The sequence below is a fragment of the Conger conger genome, chromosome 1, assembly GCF_963514075.1.
Source record: "Conger conger chromosome 1, fConCon1.1, whole genome shotgun sequence".
Classification (NCBI taxonomy): Eukaryota; Metazoa; Chordata; class Actinopteri; order Anguilliformes; family Congridae; genus Conger; species Conger conger.
In genome coordinates this window covers 7,669,907-7,688,199 of record NC_083760.1, presented here as the reverse complement: position 1 = coordinate 7,688,199, position 18,293 = coordinate 7,669,907, and the positions used below count along the sequence as shown (strand labels likewise).

Below are 18,293 nucleotides of genomic sequence, written 5' to 3'. Positions count from 1 at the left end.
CCCAACCTGCTATTTCTACAGCTGTGATTACTACACACACCCCACAGAATGAGGGTAAACAGGCTCTGAAAGCCATTGTTTCCTCAGCGTTCCCCTATTACTCCATCTCCGCCGCGCGTGTACGGGACGAGGGGTTAGGCTTCTTACTGCCCCATCGTCCCTGAACAGGACTAGGGGGTTGCATTTTGTTGCATTTCTGAAAAACGGGTACTTATTTTCAGGGGGGGGGTTTGACGGTACCCGTTTCGCACCTTGGGCAACATGCTGTCACGGTTTGGCCGGTACGCTGCGGGCGTGTTGGCGCTGTTCTCCTTGGCAAGCTGCTGTGACCGTTCTGCCTCTATCTGCGGGGCTCAGGGCCCTGGGGACATCCTCATCGGGGTGCTCAGTCCATGCCATTCCAGGGTGGAGACCCTGCACAAGCGTGTGGAGCCAGAGGTGTTCAACTGCTCACAGTAAGTATGGGGGAGACCGGGGAAGACCCCTGGGGTGTCCTGCCGTACGTAGTGCAGGCAGAAACACTGGGGTCTCAAGGGCAGGCTTGTGAGTTATGCTATGCCATGTTATGTTATGTAGGGTCATTTATTTGGTGGCAGTCTCCAGTGCATGCACAATAAGAAGGAGCAAGATTAAACTCCGTTTGTCTATGTGTGAGATGCTCATATGTCTCTTTTTTTTTTTGATACTGATGAAGGTACACCCAGTGAGCACTTCATTAGTTATTTATTAGATTTAATGCTGTAGCCTATCCACTTAGAGGTTTGACAAATGGTGTGTTCGGAGATGCTCTTCTGCATACCGCTGTTGTAATGTGTGGTTATGTGTGTTACTGTCACCTTCCTATCAACAACGACCAGTCTGGCCCTTTTCCTCTGACCTCTCTCATTAACAGTGCGTTTTTGCCGGCAGAACTCCTGCTCACTGGATGTTTTTTTTCTCTTTCGCACTAGTCTCTGCAAACTAGTCTGTTGTGCGTGAAAATCTCAGGAGATCAGCATTTTCTGAGATACTCAAACCACCCTGTCTGGCACGGACAATCATTCCATGGTCACTTAGATCACATTTCTTCCCTATTCCAATATTCTTTCTGAAAAATAGCTGAACCTCTTGACCACGTCTGCATGCTTTTATGCATTTAGTTGCTGCCACATGGTGGCTGATTAAATATTTGCATTAACAAGTTGGTGTACAGGTCTCCCTAATAAAGTGCTCATCGAGTGTATAATGTTTTATTTAGCAAGTGTTCCGCATTGCATAGATTCATTTTGAAGAGTCACTCAAAGTCAAAACTTTGTTTACTTAGCATTGGGGGGGAATAGCAGTTGACAGCATATGACAGATGTAAGATTTTATCAGGACATAATTGACATGAGTCACCTCAATGTGTAAGAAAAATTCACTATAAGCAAGTGGCAGGAAACCAGACATTTTTGACAGATTCAAGGTCAAATACTGTATATCAAATTTCAATATAATGTATGAAGTTTCTGGTGTTTGCACCAGCTAGGATTGTCTAATTTGCTACAGTTTAAAGCATAAATGAGCATGCAGGTAAATAGTAACTTGTAAAAATTTGTGAGAATAGAATATGCAATCTATGAGAAAGAATTCATGGCTATTTTTATCGGCAGAATATAATGATAATTAGATGGTGTGTTCTGTCTCATCTGCCAGTAATTTATGGTCAACGTGTTGTTATCTATGAACTGCAATAACGACAACAATTATAATATTACAAATAATAACAGCAATAACGCAGTTAGAGCAAAGCTTACTCTTGAATGTCCTTCCTGCACAGTGTTTTGTTATTTGTGTATAATTTATGTAATTTAATATTTGAATGTTATGTATTATTATCTTCTCAGTTTGGATTTGCTGTCGTTCGTGCGGTCTCTGGCAGTCATCCACACCATCGACACCATCAACGACTCTGGCTTCCTCCCAGGAGTGCAGCTCGGCTACACCGTCTGCGACACCTGCTCCCACGCCACCAAAGCCGTCCAGATCTCTCAGCACCTCCTGTCCATTAACGGCACGCTGTCGGTCCAGTGCGACCTCACCGACCGCGTGCCGGTGAAGGCCATCATCGGGGCCCGGTACTCCGAGGTTTCCATCACCGTGGCCCGGTTCCTGAGCCTCCACATGGTTCCCCAGGTGAGCTACCTGCCCCACCGGGTCACTACAGTTTGTATGGAGGCATTGCATTGCGTGTACTTGGAATCAGTTGGCGCTCTTTGACACTGCAAAAGATGTCCGTCTTAACAAGCGTTTTTAGTCTTGTAATAAGACTTAAGATCCTAGTGTTTTCTCTCAAGTAAAAAATGTCTTTTTTAAGTTGATGTTTGCTCAATGGGTGAAATTATTCCTATTCCATTGGCAAATTGGTTGAAATGAATCAAATCCATTTCACCTCATGGGCAATATTTTTGTCTCATTTTGCAAAAAAGTAAAATAAATAAGATTTTAAAAGAAATTTAGATTTTAATGCTCAATATAAGCATTAAAATGCTTGTTGAGATTTACTTACTTTTTTTTGGTTTTCACAGTGTAGAGATTTATAGGACCTACATGTTAGATAGAGTATATTTATAGAGCGGATATTTGCTGAAGGGCCCCTCTCGAGCATACACTGGCAGTGCCTCAGCAATATAGAGGCCCTATTGAGTGCTCCATATTTCTTAATTTCCCCATAGACTTCTCCACAAGCCATTTCTTCTTCCAAATGAAGTAATACAGGAAAAACAGGAAGCTGCAATGGCTAACAAAGCCCTGCACCCCAACCATTACACAGCACTGCTGCCCCCATCGACTTGCGCACCGAAGCAGTTATCGGTGTTACTTGGGAGTCTACGAGTCGGCGTTGTAGGCGTGTTATGATTACAGTTGTCGTCATGCTCTCCGTTTAGATTAGCACCACGTCGTCCGCGGACGTCCTGAGCGACAAGTCTCGCTTCCCGTCCTTCCTCCGCACCGTCCCGGGCGACGAGCACCAGACGAGGGCGCTGGCCCGCTTCCTGGCCCACTTCGGCTGGGACTGGGTGGGCGTGGTGTCCGGGGACGACGACTACGGCCGGGCGGCCCTGCTCAGCTTCCTGCGGGACGCGGAGGACGCGCGGGTGTGCCTGGCCTTCCAGGAGGTGGTGCCGCACTACCTGGACCACGTGGGCTTGGAGGGCCGGATCCGGGAGGTGGCGGAGCGCATCCGCGCCTCCCGCGCCCGCGTGGTCCTGCTCATCCTCAAGGACCAGCTGGTGGAGCGGCTCTTCCGGGAGATGATCGCGGCCAACGTCTCCCGGATCTGGGTCGCCAGCGACGCCTGGTCCATGTCTCGACACTTGGCCAGCATGGAGGGGATCAACGGGGTGGGGGACATCTTCGGGTTCAGCTTCATCACCGGCCGGATCCCCGGGTTCGAGGGGTACCTGCAGAACCTGGAGCCTGGCCCGGGTGCCACCAACAGCTTCATTGAGGAGTATAAGAAGCTGAGATTCGAATGCTCCCCTGACTTGCTCCAGCACCGGGCCTGTTTGGCTAACAACCCTCCTGAGTTGTGTCCCCTCCCCGAGTCCCTCCTCATCAAGTCCCCACTGGCCTGCACCCTCTCCGACCCCCAAGAAGCCAACGATGATTTTTTGGTAAAGGGCGTTGACCTGACCTTGTCTTACAATGAGAGAGTGGCCACGTGGGCGATCGCCCATGCCCTCCGGGAACTGCTGCGGTGCAACGAGACGTCCTGTTCCGCAGAGAGCTTTCCGGCTTGGAAGGTGAGACGGGTATCATTAAAACTACTTTCTCAAATTACATGGCTTTGTTGTCAAAGAAATTGGCGATGTGATTTCCAGCTGCACTAGACCAGGGGTGCACAACTCGAGGGCCAGTCTGCATACTGCTTCTTGCTTCAACCAATCGCCTTTGTTTTTAATTTGGTGACAGCTCTCAGGCAAGCCTGTACTTGAGCACGGTGAAGTCATTAGGATACACTGGCAGTCTGCAGCTGTAGCCGGTACTCATACACATGTCAGACAAGATATGATTGAGTCACTTAAATAATTAAGGCCGGAAGTTGGCACAAAATCCGGAAACGGATCGGCACTTGTTGCGCTGGATTGTGGTCACTACATGACCAAATGAATACAACTGCAATCAATTCCATTCTATGCTCCCTCCTTGTTGTAGCTCCTGCAGGAACTCAGAAAGGTGAATTTCACACTCGACCAGCGGCGTTTTAGCTTCGACGAGTCCGGCAACTTCATGACCGGCTATGATCTGATTCACTGGGTGAAAGTTGGCGACAAGAGGCATTTCAAAGTGGTCGGCGAATATAACTTGATCAAAAGAGATTGTGACTTCAATCAGGTCGACATCGACTGGGACAATCCCAACAACACGGTAAGTGTAAGCTGAAGATACTTCAAAGACTGCCCGTCAGTACAGCGTGCTATTGTAATTTGTTGTATTCTGCTGCTATGAGATGCATTGTTCATTGTGTGAGATGCATAGTTGAGTGTCTGAAATGCATAGTTTGGTGTCTGAGATACATAGTTTAGTGTCTGAAAGCGTACTGTAGTTCAGTGTCTGAGATGCAGAAATAGAGGCATAATTTCAATGTATCTTCCTGATATCAGGAAGGATTTTGTGGGGTACCTCGTTCTCAGCAGTCGAGTAAAAATACAGTTAATGGTAATTGATTTGTTTCAGTACCCTTACATAAATGGAATACACTGCCATATATTGTAACCACATTCATTCTATACACTCAGTGAGCACTTTATTAGTTATTTATTATACTTTTTTTTAGACTTTATTTGTTCTGAAAAACAGCTGAACCTCTTGATCACATCTGCATGCTTTTATGCATTTAGTTCCTGCCACATGATTGGATGATTGAATATTTGCATTAACAAGAGTATAAACACTCACCAAGCACTTCATTGGGAACATTTTTACTTTATTACACGTACTTATTCATGCGATTATCTAATCAGCCAATTGTGTGGCAGCAGTGCAATGCATACAATCACGTAGATACGGGTCAGCAGCTTCAAGTAATGTTCACATCAACCATCAGAATGGGGAAAAAATGTGGTCTGAGTGACTTTGACCGTGGAATGATCGTTGGACAGGTTTGGTTTGAGTATCTCAGAAACCACTGATCTCCTGGGATGACTCAATGTCCCCGTTTACAGGTCCCAGAGTCCAAATGCTCTCAGCCATGTCCCCAAGGTTCCGCCAAGAAAGTGTCCAACGTCTCCTGCTGCTACAACTGCACTCTGTGCGAGGAGGGGACCTACTCTGACGTGGAGAGTGAGTATAATAATAATTTCATTTATCCAAAGTCGCTTACGGTTGATAAGACTACGCAGGGGACAGCCCCCACCCTGGAGTAATGCTGTGCGGATCTTATCGTGGCTACATCGGGGCGACATGGCTCAGGCAGTAAGAGCAGTCGTCTGGCAGTCGGAGGGTTGCCGGTTTGATCCCGCGCCCGGGCTGTGTCGAAGTGTCCCTGAGCGAGACACCTAACCCCCAAATGCTCCTGACGAGCTGGTCGGGGCCTTGCATGGCAGCCAATCGCCGTCGGTGTGTGAGTGTGTGTATGAATGGGTGAATGGAGAAGCATCAATTGTACAGCGCTTTGAATAAAAGGCGCTATATAAATGCCTGCCATTTACCATTTACACTGTTACTTCGAACCACCAACCTTCCGGGTCACAGTCATGTACCTTAGCCACTACGCTATAGGCTGGCCCCCGGGAGTTTAGGGAGTACAGAATGTAGACCCCTGGGGTTAGGATGAACATAGGATTTTCAGGATTGGTGAAAATCCCAATGTGAAAATTTCAGGGAGTTTAACACCCCTGTTGCTGCCCCTGTGCACACGTTGGCTGGCTGAGGGTACTTACTTAGAAAGTTACACTGCCCTCTACTCAAACCGTGCTTCTCATTTTAATCACGCTTCCCTCCTAACACAATACAGATAATCTGAGCAATAATTGTTCATCAATTTCTTTGTCAGTGAAAATAATTTCTTGCATGCAAAATTATGTTGTGTGTTGTGAATTATCACAGAGACAAAAAGATGCAATTTCAACACTTTCCCCTGATGGAGATATTTTTAATGAAACTTTAGTTTAAATTATTTTCCAAACTTTGGTAAAATAAGAGGCATATTTTCAGGAGGTAAGCGTGCAACTTTGTATTGTTTATTGTATTGTTCATACAGTGTGAATATAAGGTGAAAAACAGACACATTTTAGTTGATGATGAATATCAAAATATGGGTAAATACAGCTCATTATTATGATTAATAAATACTTTATTTCAGGGACAGGGGGTAAGGAAATATGCCTTAGTTATGTCTATGTCAGTTTAGCATTACTGATGGCTTTGTCTCAGTAGTCCTATGGTATCTCCTTCCTCTGATGAATGAAATAAGGAACATAATGCGGAACCGATCCATGATAGAAATAAAATAAGAGTTAATAAGAGTTATTTCAGCGTTTCAGACCAGCGATATTCATTGATGGGCCTGGCGGGTCACAGGGTCTGCTGGTTTTTGTTGTTAATCTGCACTTCATTGATGGAATGAAGCGGTCGATTACACAGTTAACTCACCTCACCTGGTTCCCTGGGTTTTGGTGTGAAAACAAAAACCAGCACACCCTGCAGTCCGCCAGAACCAGCAATGAAGTCCAATGCTGTAGATGCTAATAAATCTCCCGCAGATTGCTCGCAAGTATATTGGTTGGTCACACCATCTCTGAACCACCCAACTTATTTCGCACCACTGCACGGCTATTGCAATTTGAGTGAATTAACTTCTATATATCCCCTTTTGCTATAAGTTGGTCAAGCGTACAGTCAAGATTAATGTGAAATGAATACATTAAATAAGGGGGGGGAAACCACAATGTCCATTCTCGTAACTCTCCCTTGCCGTGATCCTCCTTTAGACCTGGACACTTGCCGAAAGTGTCCCGTGGGTACCTGGTCTGAGAAGGGCTGGTCCCGCTGCCAGGCGAAGGTGGAGCGGTTCTTCCACTGGGACGAGCCCTTCGCCATCGCCCTCCTGTCGGCCACGGCGCTGGGCGAGCTGCTGCTCTTCTTCGTCTTCGTCGTCTTCCTGGCGGGGAGGAAGAGCCCGGCGGTGAAGGTGGCGGGCGGCTGGTTCTGCTACCTGATGATCGCGGGGCTGGCGGTCAGCTTCGGCAGCGTGGTGCTGTTCGTGGGCCGCCCCAGCGCCCACATCTGCAGGGCCCGGCAGAGCATGTACGGCCTGGGCTTCACCCTCTGCCTCTCCTGCATCCTGGTCAAGGCCTTCCGCACCTTCCTGGCCTTCCTCCTCGACCTGTACCGCCAGCACAAGCTGCGCAAGCTCTACAAGCCCGTCGCCATCATCGCGCTGGCCACCGCCGTCCAGGGCCTCATCTGCATCTTCTGGCTGGCCTTCGACACGCCCGTGGTGGAGCGGACGGACGAGGGTCTGGTCGTCCTGCTGCAGTGCAAGGAGGGCTCGCAGATCGGCTTCAGCCTCATGCTCTCGTACATGGGCCTCCTGGCGCTGGTGTGCTTCCTGCTGGCGCTGAAGGGCCGGAAGGTCCCTCAGCGCTACAACGAGACGGGCTACATCATCTTCAGCGTGCTCATCTACCTGTTCGTGTGGGTGTGCTTCATCCCCATCTACGTCACCAAGATCCGGCAGCGCTCCGCCGTGCAGGCGTCGGCCATCTTGGTCTCCAACTTCGGCATCGTCTTCTGCCACTTCATGCCCAAGTGCTACATGGTGCTGTGCAAGAAGAAGGTGGAGAACTCCGCCGAGGCCTACCTGGAGAGGGTGCGGATCTTCTCCGTCACCTCCACCCTCTCCGCCTTCTCGCGCATCTCCGCCGACTCCGGGAAGGGCTCGCTGGAGGGGGCGAGCGCTTCGAGCCCTGTGAACTTCAGCCCCGCCAAGTTCCCTCCCTGCTCGCCGGCCGTGCCGTCGACCGCAGAGGAGCCCCGGGTGAGTGTCCCCCCTCCGCACCTGAGGAAACGGACCAGGAGGTCTTCCATCTAACGCTAATGGGCCCAGAGACTCCAGAAGTTTGGCTTCGAGGCAGCCGTCGACACCAGGACAAACTCCCCTCGTGGATATTACTCAACATGAATAATGCTTTATCTGCATTGCTTGTTTGAGCATGTTAATATTAATTACAGAGGGAAAAACTGTGCAGAAGTAAATGCACTTTCTGAATTACGTTCCGCAGATGAACATTGCGCAATTGACCTTTGTTTGATGTGTATTATGGCACTTTATTCATGTGTTTTATACATGATACAGCCAGGGCTGGGAATTAAGCTTGCTATTTTTTATTTTTATATGGGAATCTATGTTTGGATTAATTTATTGTCTGTTGATTAATGTTTGCTCTTCATCCTTTGTAATTAAATTGTTTATTTTGGGCTACTGAAGATGTGTCTGGGCTAGTAATTATTTTATTGCACTCGCCTAGTTGTTGGCTAATACCAAAAATGATTACGTTCCACCCCTGTATGCAGCTCTTCTCAGTTACTCCTGATGATGTGTGTTGTATTGTAAAATGGTATTCTAATAAACCATTCTAATTAGCATTACTTCATAATCTATGTATCTGTGATATGTATATACATCTATATTTTTATTTTTATTTATTTTTATTCAATAATTGTTTCTCTTATGCTGATACGGGCCCACAGTCCATCTTTAAAAGTTAACTAATGAAAATGAGACTATTGTTCATTTTTCCTAGTATGTGCATGCAATTTTATACCAAAACAGACACACAAACACACACACACACACATGCGCACACATAGGCACACACACCACACCATGTAATGATAGTAAAAACATGTACTGTATATGTATTCTCACACACTCTTAGTCTGCGTTTATCACATTCTCTGTTCATTCACTTCCTATCCCGTACGTCACCCTGTCTTTTGCCCCTCTCATTGCTGAATTAACGCTGTGCCGTGTATGTTGACCGTATCCACACAAGGTGCACTACTTTGGTCCCGCGGCGGCTAAGAATAGCATGCCAAAGGGATAGAGTTTACCATTTTTGGCTCACTTAATTATCTTATCCTGCCAAACTCTATAAACAGGAAGCCAGACTCTTTTTCCAGCCACAACTGTCAATGGCAAGTGTTTGAAAGTGCCAGATATTTATGGCATCGTGGTTTTTAACAGAAAGGGGGACTTGACCTTTCTGTCCCGATGAACAAATGTCTTCCCCAGTGAGATTTGTAGCAGAGGGTGCCAGGGATTTTGGTCAGCTTTTTATAAGAAGCGGTTTTGAGATTTTGCCTACACAGACCATCCGTCTGCACTGCTCCACCATGAAAAAGTGCGCTCATTTGTATTCATTAAAATTACAATAATGAAATTCACCATAACCTTGCTGCTCGCGTACTTTAAGAGTAGATGATGATGCATTATTTCATTGATTGGTTTAGGCTTTCCATGGCTTCTACAATAGTGTTGGTGTTAATGAAATATAGACTACACACTGATTTATGCCTAGGCTATATATATACAATATATCAAGTTGTTCCTGACTGATATTTTTGCTGATATAATATTCACTATCCATCTTATGTATGGGGGGGGGGGGGGGGTGCATTCATTGTTGTTTGCAGGAACAAGTGGGCCCCCTAGTGGCCATTGACTGGTACCTGCAGTTCCCATAATAACCCCGCATGAAAGTCACGCTGGGATGAGCAGGGATTACAGTAAAGCCTGTGTTGAGTTCAGTTGGCTGCCAGATCTACAGAATGGCAGGTGCTGGACTGTCAATCAAAGCTTTCACGTCATCACAGTTTCCAAAACACTTTGATAAGGGGCACCGCAAGTCCCGGACACCTCACAGGAAAGACAGTGCTTCTAGTGCTTGGAGTACAAATCAGATAGTCTAAATATATGTATCGCATATATCATTTGCCATGCCCTTTTCTCTCCAGGCCTGGTTGGACACGCACAATGGGTTTGGCCTATTCTAGCAAAACCAGTATATTGACAGAAAATGCATTGGCATTGTCCCAGAAAGACACCCTGTCCCCATAGAAAGTACAAATACGACACGTCTGAACACTTACACTCTTGACTGGCATTGACATTACGGACACTGTCTGAAACTCTCCTGACTATCTTTCCTTCATTCTTTTATGTGACAAGATAATGATCCAGAAAAACCAGTTGCTTGTTGATGGACTCTGTGAATATGTATGAATCAGACTATGCAGACTATGTGGTTTGCAGAGGAAGTTGTCTGTCTATATATGACAGCACCGTCTAATGCTGTTAGAAATACAGCCTTGCATATAATAATATATGCAAAAATACCTTTATTTATATTTGTTTTGGTGATCTTATGCTGTGCTCATAATATAGATACAATCCTTTCGAGTGTAATTAGGTGGTTATATTTCTAAGGGGCAAACATGTGTATACAAAATGAGGGCTTGTGAATCGCCGTTTCTTCTTTTGTTTTAAAACTGTGCAAATCAGTTTTGTAGAACCTGGCGATGCTTTTGTTGGGGATTGACGGTAAACATTTTGTGTCTGACAAAACATTTCAATTTGGCTGGGAATGAGCGCTCTCGCTGAATGTCTAACTACATGTTTACCATTTTAAATGCCCTTGTTGTACGTTGCTTTCGCTGAAAGCATCCTCCAAATTGCTAAATTGTAACTTTGAATTAACACGTGAAAAAGGAAAATGACAAACCCATCAAGGCTTAGGAGTACAATTAAATGCGCTGCACTTGACATGAGAGCTATTAAAGGGAGATTGCTTTGTTCACCTGTCAGGCAAAGCTGTGTCTCTTAGAACGAGTGTAACACTGAATTGCTCCTTCCTGCTGATCAGCGTGACCCACTGTAACACAGGTCTAGTGTTATTCTAATTAAGTCAATCCGAACATGCTGCAGCAAATTACCTTTCTGGCAACACCTTTCAGCCTCGAGACGGCCTGTCTCCCTGCGGCTATCTGCAAACTTTAATCAACGGGGAGCTCCATGAAGTTGTTCTGCGCAGTAGTTCGGGCTATAAAAAGCCACCTGAAAAGAGGTCTGATTACCTTGAGGAGCTTAAAGTCTTACATGTGTGTGTGAGATATATTTTCCTTAACGTGACATCTGTGCGCAGTGAGGAGTGCACTCAAATCCTCTCTAATCCTCTCGGCTGCTCCGTGCAAAAGGTAGGACACTTTTACGACTGCGAGACAAGCTGTAGCCTCCTGATACTTCCATCAAAAAAGAAGAAGAAGAAGAAGAAGAAGATATATATATATAAATAAATTCAACATAGCACCATGAAAACAGACAACTGGATTTATTGATTTTCTGGAGACGAGAGGAAGAAAGGTTGCGGTATTAAAATCAACGCTTGTCCACTCGGCCGTGTTATTTCTGAGGACACGTGAAAGCCCTGCCAAATGCAGGGGACTTGATTACGGGAGGCGTCTGAAGATGACAGGTGGGGCCGGCGGATAAGCGCTTGTTTCTCCGCTCCGGGTGGTTCCCCGTCCCTTCCTTTCCCGCGGGACCTTAGCGGCAGGGTCCCCCGGAGGCGGCTTCCAGCTCGCCCCGCCGCCCCCCTCTGTGACTCGACGAGGACGCCTGGAGCTCGGCAGATATGGGCTGCTCGCCATCCAAGGGCCGCCACAATTTAACTGGGTCCCAGGGCCCCTTTCGCAGGGGCAGGACGCTGCTGCCGGGGTCCCGGGAAAGCCTTGGGGAGTCGCCGTCGGACGCCGGGGGAAGCGGAGGCTCATCCTGTCTGGGGCAGATTAATGGAGCGGGAGCGGGAGGAATTCAGAATGTCCTCTCGCAGAAGGACACCCTTGGTGGGGGGCCCTCCCTTGTCGAGGTGGCCCTGAAGGGCGCTTACCCGGACAAATTAAGCGCCCATGAAATCAAAATTAACATGATCCCTCAGGGGAGCGAGGCGCAGGGGGACGCGTCGGGGAAAAAAGGCGCCCGGAAGTCAAAAAAGAACAAAGGAAGCAAGCCGGGCAAAAAGAAAGACAAGGACAAAAAAGCCCCGGCCGTCGAGGCGAAAGTGGACTTCCCCGAGCCGCTGGTGAAAGCGCATCAGGCCGCCTACGCCTATCTGAACCCCAGCATCGCCAAATACGAGGTTCTGCTGGGCCTTCTGGACCAGGCGGCCCAGACCCATCTCTCCCTGCAGCCCATGACCACCTTCCTGGCGCTGCGCTACGAGGAGGTGAACTGCGGGCTGAAGGAGATGGCCGAGGAGGGGGAGGGGCTCCTGAAGGAGAGCGGGGAGCATTTGGCCTGGCCCTGCCCGCTGAAGAACCTCTCGACCACGTCCTCCAAAGCGGGGGACGCTGCTGAGCCCCCGCCGGACCTCCTGCAGCAGCTGCTCCAGTACACCGCGCAGAGGATGAGGCTGGTCGGTCGCTCGGTCGGCGGGATCGGCGACACCGCTCTGGAGGAGGTGGTGGAGTACTTCGCCTCGCTCTCCGAGCTGCTGGACGAGAAGCTGAAGACCAAGCGGGTTCTGGAGGCCCGGCTGGGCCAGGTCCTGGCCCGAATCGAGTCGGCGGCCCTGCGCAAGCCCGGCCCGGAGGACTCGGCCCTGTACAGCGAGGACAGCGGCATCGGGGCGGAGAGCGAGTCGTTGGCGGGGTCCGAGCGGCCACAGAACCGGCGGGAGAGCTGTGAGTCCACCAGCACGACCCGTACGGGGACCGGCAGCCCCTCCGTAGGGGGGTCCACCCCCACCCGGCGGGCGGGGACCATGAGCGCCAGCGGCTCCCTCACCTCCTTAGACTCCACCTGCACCCTCACCGCCAAAGACACGCGGGACACTGAGTCCCTGCTGGGGTCAGCCTCTCTGGATGACGGTGAGGGGGAGGAAGAGGAGGATGAAGAGGAGCACGATTATGATGAAGGCGCAGACAGGCAGGCAGGCAGGAAGCGGTCAGACTCCTCCCCGGCCGACCCGTGCCAGCTGCCCCGCCGCTTGCCCCCGAAGCGCATCGAGAACCCCCAGAACGTGGAGATGACGCTCAAGATGAAGGATGCCATCAGTGGGCGGATCCGCTTCTTCCACTCGCAGCAGGCTGGCGTCAGAGCGAGCATGCAGGCCGGCGGCAGTCCTCTCAACGGCGGGCAGCAGTGGACGGAAGAGGAGGAAGGGCAGCGACAGCCCAAACGGCCGCAGACCGCAGCCCCCGGCAACAGGGGGCCCAGAAAAAAGGCCTTGGTGGCTAGGGAGCGTAGATCTCGCTCTGCTGAGTCCCTGAGGAGTAAAGCGGAGGACCCCACGCTACTGGAACTGGAGAGGACGCAGAAGGACCTGAGCCAGCGGCTGGAGAAGATGGGCAAGGGCGGGGCCGGGGGAACTTCCCGGGGAGCGGGGCCTAAACGGGGTGGAGGAGAGCAGCCCCAGGCACCTCACAGCCCAGCGGCTGGACGTTTCAGCTCCTCTCTGGACAGGAACAGCGCTTCCAGGCCCAGCCGGGACAAAGCGGCCTCGAGGAGGCACTCCTCTGGAGAGCACGGGGCGGCGTCCGAGGACGACGAACGGAAGAAGAAAGAAAAGAAAGCGGGAAAAGAACCCCTGAGGGCCACCCCTCCACCCGTGACCCCCCCACCCTCGCCCGGTGAGCCCTCGGGCTTACTCAGGGGCCGGAACTCTGTCAAACGGCTCATCGACACCTTCAGCCAGGGGCTAGAGGAGAAGCGAAGGACCCCGAAACTACTTGCACCCCTCAGAGGGGTCCGGAAGTGCGGGGTTCCAGTTATCCCTGGCCTGGAGGGTTTGGAAGTTCCCCCGGGTGACAGTCCCACCAGCAGCCGAGCAGACTCCAGAGCCTCTGACAGAACCGAGGACCTAGATTTGGATAGTCTTCCACCTCCTCCCCCCGAGGTGCTGATGGACACGTCGTTTGAGAGTGCCCAGGGGCTCACCATGAGCGACAGTGGGGACGGTGTATCACCGAGGAGAGGCCGCACCCTTCTGCCTCAGAGGACGACAGTGACCCAGAGGCTACGTGCCTCCATGCAGCCGGTGACCGTTCTGCCCAGCCGGAACAGCCTCCGTCGGGGGTCCGTCAGCGTGTCCCCTGCCCGTCCCGCCCAACCGGACGCGGACCCCGAGGCCGAGGAAGCAACCACGCTCTACAAGCAGGCCCGTAAAATCATCCACCTGCGTCACTCCGAGGAGCCCCCACCCGACAAACCCCAGGTTGACTCAGGCCCCAGGAAGCCCACACCCACAAGGACCAGAGCTGGTGGGAGGAAGGGGGGCAGTGGAGCCACTGACACAGTGCCTTCGACTCCCAGCGTCAACAGCCAGCCGGCTACACCACCCTCCTCCAGAGCCCGCGTGTTACCCACCACCCCCTCCAACCCCTCCTCCCAGCATCGTAGGCTCCCCAGCCCCCCGACTTTAAAGCACCACCCGACTCCCCCCTCGCCGCCCAGCCCCCCAGCGAACCGAACGCTGCCCACCCCACCTCCTGCAGGACACAGGCAGCTCCCGAGCCCCGGCCAAGTCCGCAAGTCATTCAGCCCCCCCGGCCCGCAGTGGAAGGCGCCGAGCCCACCCCCGTCGAGGCGAGAGACCACCCCCAATTCCTCCCTGGCCTCCTACCCGCTCAAGGCCCCGTCGCCCCCGGCCTCGCCCAGGCTGCAGAGGTGGACGCGGGAGGGCAGCAGCGAGGAGACCACCGTCCCCCTGACCTCCCCCGCCGTCTCCCGCAGGTTCAACAACGCCCGGTCTCTGTTCTGCCCGGCCTCGCCCAAGCTGTTCCAGGCTCAGCCCTGCCTGCTGCCCCAGCCCCAGCCCCAGCCCCCCCAGGCCTGGGCCTCGTCCGGCAGCAGCGTGCTGCCCCGGCCCTGGGGGGAGTCCGCTCGCGGGAGGCTCCCCACGTCCGTGCGCGGGCCCCGTCCCTTCGTCCGACGCAGCCAATCCGACCGGCGGCCCAGCCTGGGCGTTCCCGCCCAGACTCCCGCCGTCTCGGTGGCCCACAGCTGTGGGAGCGAGCCCTCCATCAGCACCCATGGGTGAGTGCTGCTCCTGCCCTCTCTGTGCCTGTCTACACTCTCAGAAATTGTTGGGGTCGATAAACTTGGATCCCTAGCCAGCAATATCTCATTCATTTGTACCATTTTTGCTTGGAGAAAATTACTGTACTTTCACAGTACATTTACAAAATTTGACCCTTGAACAACAAAAATGTACCTCCGCTGTCACTTTCTGAGAGAGTATGGCGAACATCACATAAAACACATATTTCTCTCCCTCTTTCTTTCTTTGTCTCTCTCTCTTTGTCTTTTTGCTCTATCTCTATACTTCTCTTTCCATCCTTCTCTATCCTCCCTCTTCTCCTTCCCTCTTTCTTTCCCTGTCTCCCTCTCTTTCTCACTCTGTCTCTTTATATTTTTTCTCTATCCTTGTAATTCTCTCTATCTGTCCTTCTCTCTCTACCCCCCTCCCCCTCTCAATGAGCCACATCCTCTCAGTGAAGTCAAGTGTCTTTGTTGCTGTTTCTATTAGATACCGAGAGGAATTCACAAATGCGTTCAAGAGCTAGCTGACTCGATTGGTTGGGTTCAAGAGTTTATTTTAAATTGAGGAGCAGGATTGCACTTTTTTATTTTTGACAGTCTGACTTGATTGTCGATTGAATCCTTTGAAGACTTAAGACTCTAAGACTCTAAGACAGTGCCATGCCAACGCTGCAAAAATAATAGACCTTAGAAATACTATCACTAGAGAACTGAAGATTAATCAATAATTAAACAAAGTACTTCAGCTCAAGTTAAGGTTTTACATTCAGCTGTCACCCTCCTATTTTATATATGCAAAAAAATAAAAAACACACAGTCCCGTTCGTGCTTGAAATGTGTATCTTCATGCATGAAATTGCATCTTCATCACACAATTCATGACTTCTTTTCTTTTTTTTTTATCTTTGGGTATCTTCAGACACTTTAATATTGTCAGCATCACTGCAAACAACAGGCTCAACTCTTTTTCTCAAAACTCAATATTGAGAACAGGGTGTAAAATGTCAAAGTGAAGAGCACCACTGCTGTTATGAAGGAGAAGGAGCAGATATTCATAATCTGAAGCCCTTTTGAACTGCTTGGTGAAGTTCTCACCCGGTTCTGTTTACTTTAATAGTGCTTCGGTTAAACTGCACTGACCGACTCTTTCATTATCATACTGAAATTGGACTAAACCAGTAGATTACTGTTCCCCTCGAAATGTAAAAAATTATAATTATAGTCATAATACCCTATTGTACTGTAAATTTGTGGACTCCAATTTTACGGTCCACAGGTACAACCTATTCAAGAAGAAATTAATTTTTCTGTGTAAAGTCCCTTTGTTGTTGATGCTTATAAACTGTTGTGGTTTTTCTAAACCGGAAAACTGGTGATTCTGTCATCAAGCTTGAGGCTTCCTTCATCAGCAACTGTTGACGTAAATTTTAATTAGCTTGTCTTATTTATCAAATAGATTATGTTTAATCAACTTTTCACACCTATGAATAGTTAATGTGTCAAAACACATTAATTAATGCATCCAGCTGTTTTATTTGCATGGAATAGCCATCTGATAAGCATCGCCAAAGGCACAAACATTAAAGCGCTGAAAAAGACAGGAAGCCATCTTGAGTGCTGCCCTGTTAAATAGTTGCTTATGGTGAAGAACACATAGGCATCTCATCAACAAATCCTTCCCTCATTCAGGATGTGCTACAGATAAAACATCCGTGCCAGATGCTGTATCTGTTTATCTTTATTCAAATTACCGTGGGAAATTGCCGTGCGTCTGTGTGTGTGCGTGTGTGTGTGTGTGTCTGTGTGTGCGGGTGTGGTTGTGCATGCCTGTGTGCGTGAGCTTGTGTGTATCTGTGTGTGTGTGTGTTTCTGTTTGTGTGTATGTGTGTGTGTGTGTTTGCGTGTGTGTGTGTGTGTGTGTGTGTGTGTGTGTGGTATTATGTTGTAGCCCACAGAGCATTTTGTAGAGTGAACTGACAGCAATAATAAATAAGTGGATTTCTGTGCACTAACTGTATGGGTGGTTATTATTTTAGAGATGACCATCACTGCGGAAGAGTCAACCAATCTACGAAATACAGCAATAATCCTACTGGAGTAAATCCATTTTAGGAGGAGACAAAAATAAAAATTGAAATGTCAAAACAATCTTTATATTCTTCAATACCTTCTCTTTGGGGAGCGGGGGGGGGGGGGGGGGGGGGGGTTTGGGGTTGTCTTTCTGAGCTTTTCTGAGCTTTTATTTTGACATTTTTCTCAGGATGTTCAGCGTGTGTGGGTCTTTTTGTTATCATTGTAATTATTATCTCCTATCTCACCTGAAGTCATACTTTTTTAAATTAGCATTAGTTGTTTCTTTCATTTTGGGATAATTTGTCACCTTGCCAAACAAATATATTTCTTGTAATAGCATTGTTTTTAATACTGCAAGGGCCACATCTTATAGAAACTAAGAAATCCATCGTGTTTAAGATTCCTCCCCTGTTATCTCACCCCTCGTTCTGGTTACACCACCTCACCTGTTGGGAGCTAATGCACTGAGATAATCCACTGGAGATAAGCATAGTGTGACTCACTGCAGCTGACTTTGACCAGTGTAAACCGGTGCTTACGAACACAGGCCCCTTTCCCTAATCCAGTTTTCTCACTGTCTTTTACCTTCTTCCCTTCACCGATAGGCTGGAGGATGGACCAACCAGAGAAGAGGAGCAGTGGAGCAGCCAATCGGATCTCAGAGCGGCCAACCGCTCTGCCTCGCACCCAGACCTGTGCATTGTGGGACACGGTCTACAGAGATAACGAGAGGACAGGTTTGGGATAAACGGGATTATGGATTACCTGGACTCTGGGATTATGGGGTTTTTTTTTTTCCACTCACAGGAAGAGGAGTGCTATTTGGAACAGATCTTCTTTAACTGTGGTCCCATGTCCTGCCACACATTGGCACTGCACAGAGGAGCACTGGATGGCAAGTGTGTCTGCTGTTTCTGTGGTCCCTGCTCTGGTTTTGGAACAATGTGTGTGTGTTTGCTGTCTTTTTCTCTCCCTGTCCCCATAATAATGAATTTTTATATAATTTTTGTATATGGAACCAACACGTTTTTTTCCTCTACAAATGTTTATACTGTGTACTGTACAGAAGAAGAAACACGTACTAAATTAACAGATAAATCACTTTTAAATGAAACTTTGCGGTAAGGAAATGTTCATATACATGTTACTGTCAGTT

The 18,293-nt window shown here is 49.2% G+C and overlaps 2 protein-coding genes across 2 annotated transcripts; both read left to right on the top strand.

Moving 5' to 3' along the window:
* The first annotated feature begins 68 nt into the window (after positions 1 to 68).
* LOC133106252 (G-protein coupled receptor family C group 6 member A-like) lies at positions 69 to 8,533 on the top strand. Its single transcript, XM_061216017.1, has 6 exons — positions 69 to 455; positions 1,866 to 2,154; positions 2,907 to 3,764; positions 4,177 to 4,389; positions 5,187 to 5,304; positions 6,954 to 8,533. Exons 1-6 carry the CDS (start codon positions 262 to 264, stop codon positions 8,054 to 8,056), a joined length of 2,775 nt encoding a protein of 924 aa, XP_061072001.1. The 5' UTR covers positions 69 to 261; the 3' UTR covers positions 8,057 to 8,533.
* Positions 8,534 to 11,657: 3,124 nt separating this feature from the next.
* Positions 11,658 to 17,863, top strand: pcare1 (photoreceptor cilium actin regulator 1). Its single transcript, XM_061230527.1, has 2 exons — positions 11,658 to 15,058; positions 17,743 to 17,863. The coding sequence occupies exons 1-2, from the start codon at positions 11,658 to 11,660 to the stop codon at positions 17,861 to 17,863; spliced, it is 3,522 nt and encodes a 1,173-aa protein (XP_061086511.1).
* The last annotated feature ends 430 nt before the right edge of the window (positions 17,864 to 18,293 follow it).

Coding starts and splice junctions, on each gene's coding strand:
- LOC133106252 (XM_061216017.1), top strand. CDS start 262: ATGCTGTCACGGTTTGGCCGGTACGCTGCGGGCGTGTTGGCGCTGTTC. Junction 456..1,865: donor GAGGTGTTCAACTGCTCACA/GTAAGTATGGGG, acceptor TTATCTTCTCAG/TTTGGATTTGCTGTCGTTCG. Junction 2,155..2,906: donor GCCTCCACATGGTTCCCCAG/GTGAGCTACCTG, acceptor CTCTCCGTTTAG/ATTAGCACCACGTCGTCCGC.
- pcare1 (XM_061230527.1), top strand. CDS start 11,658: ATGGGCTGCTCGCCATCCAAGGGCCGCCACAATTTAACTGGGTCCCAG. Junction 15,059..17,742: donor CCCTCCATCAGCACCCATGG/GTGAGTGCTGCT, acceptor CTTCACCGATAG/GCTGGAGGATGGACCAACCA.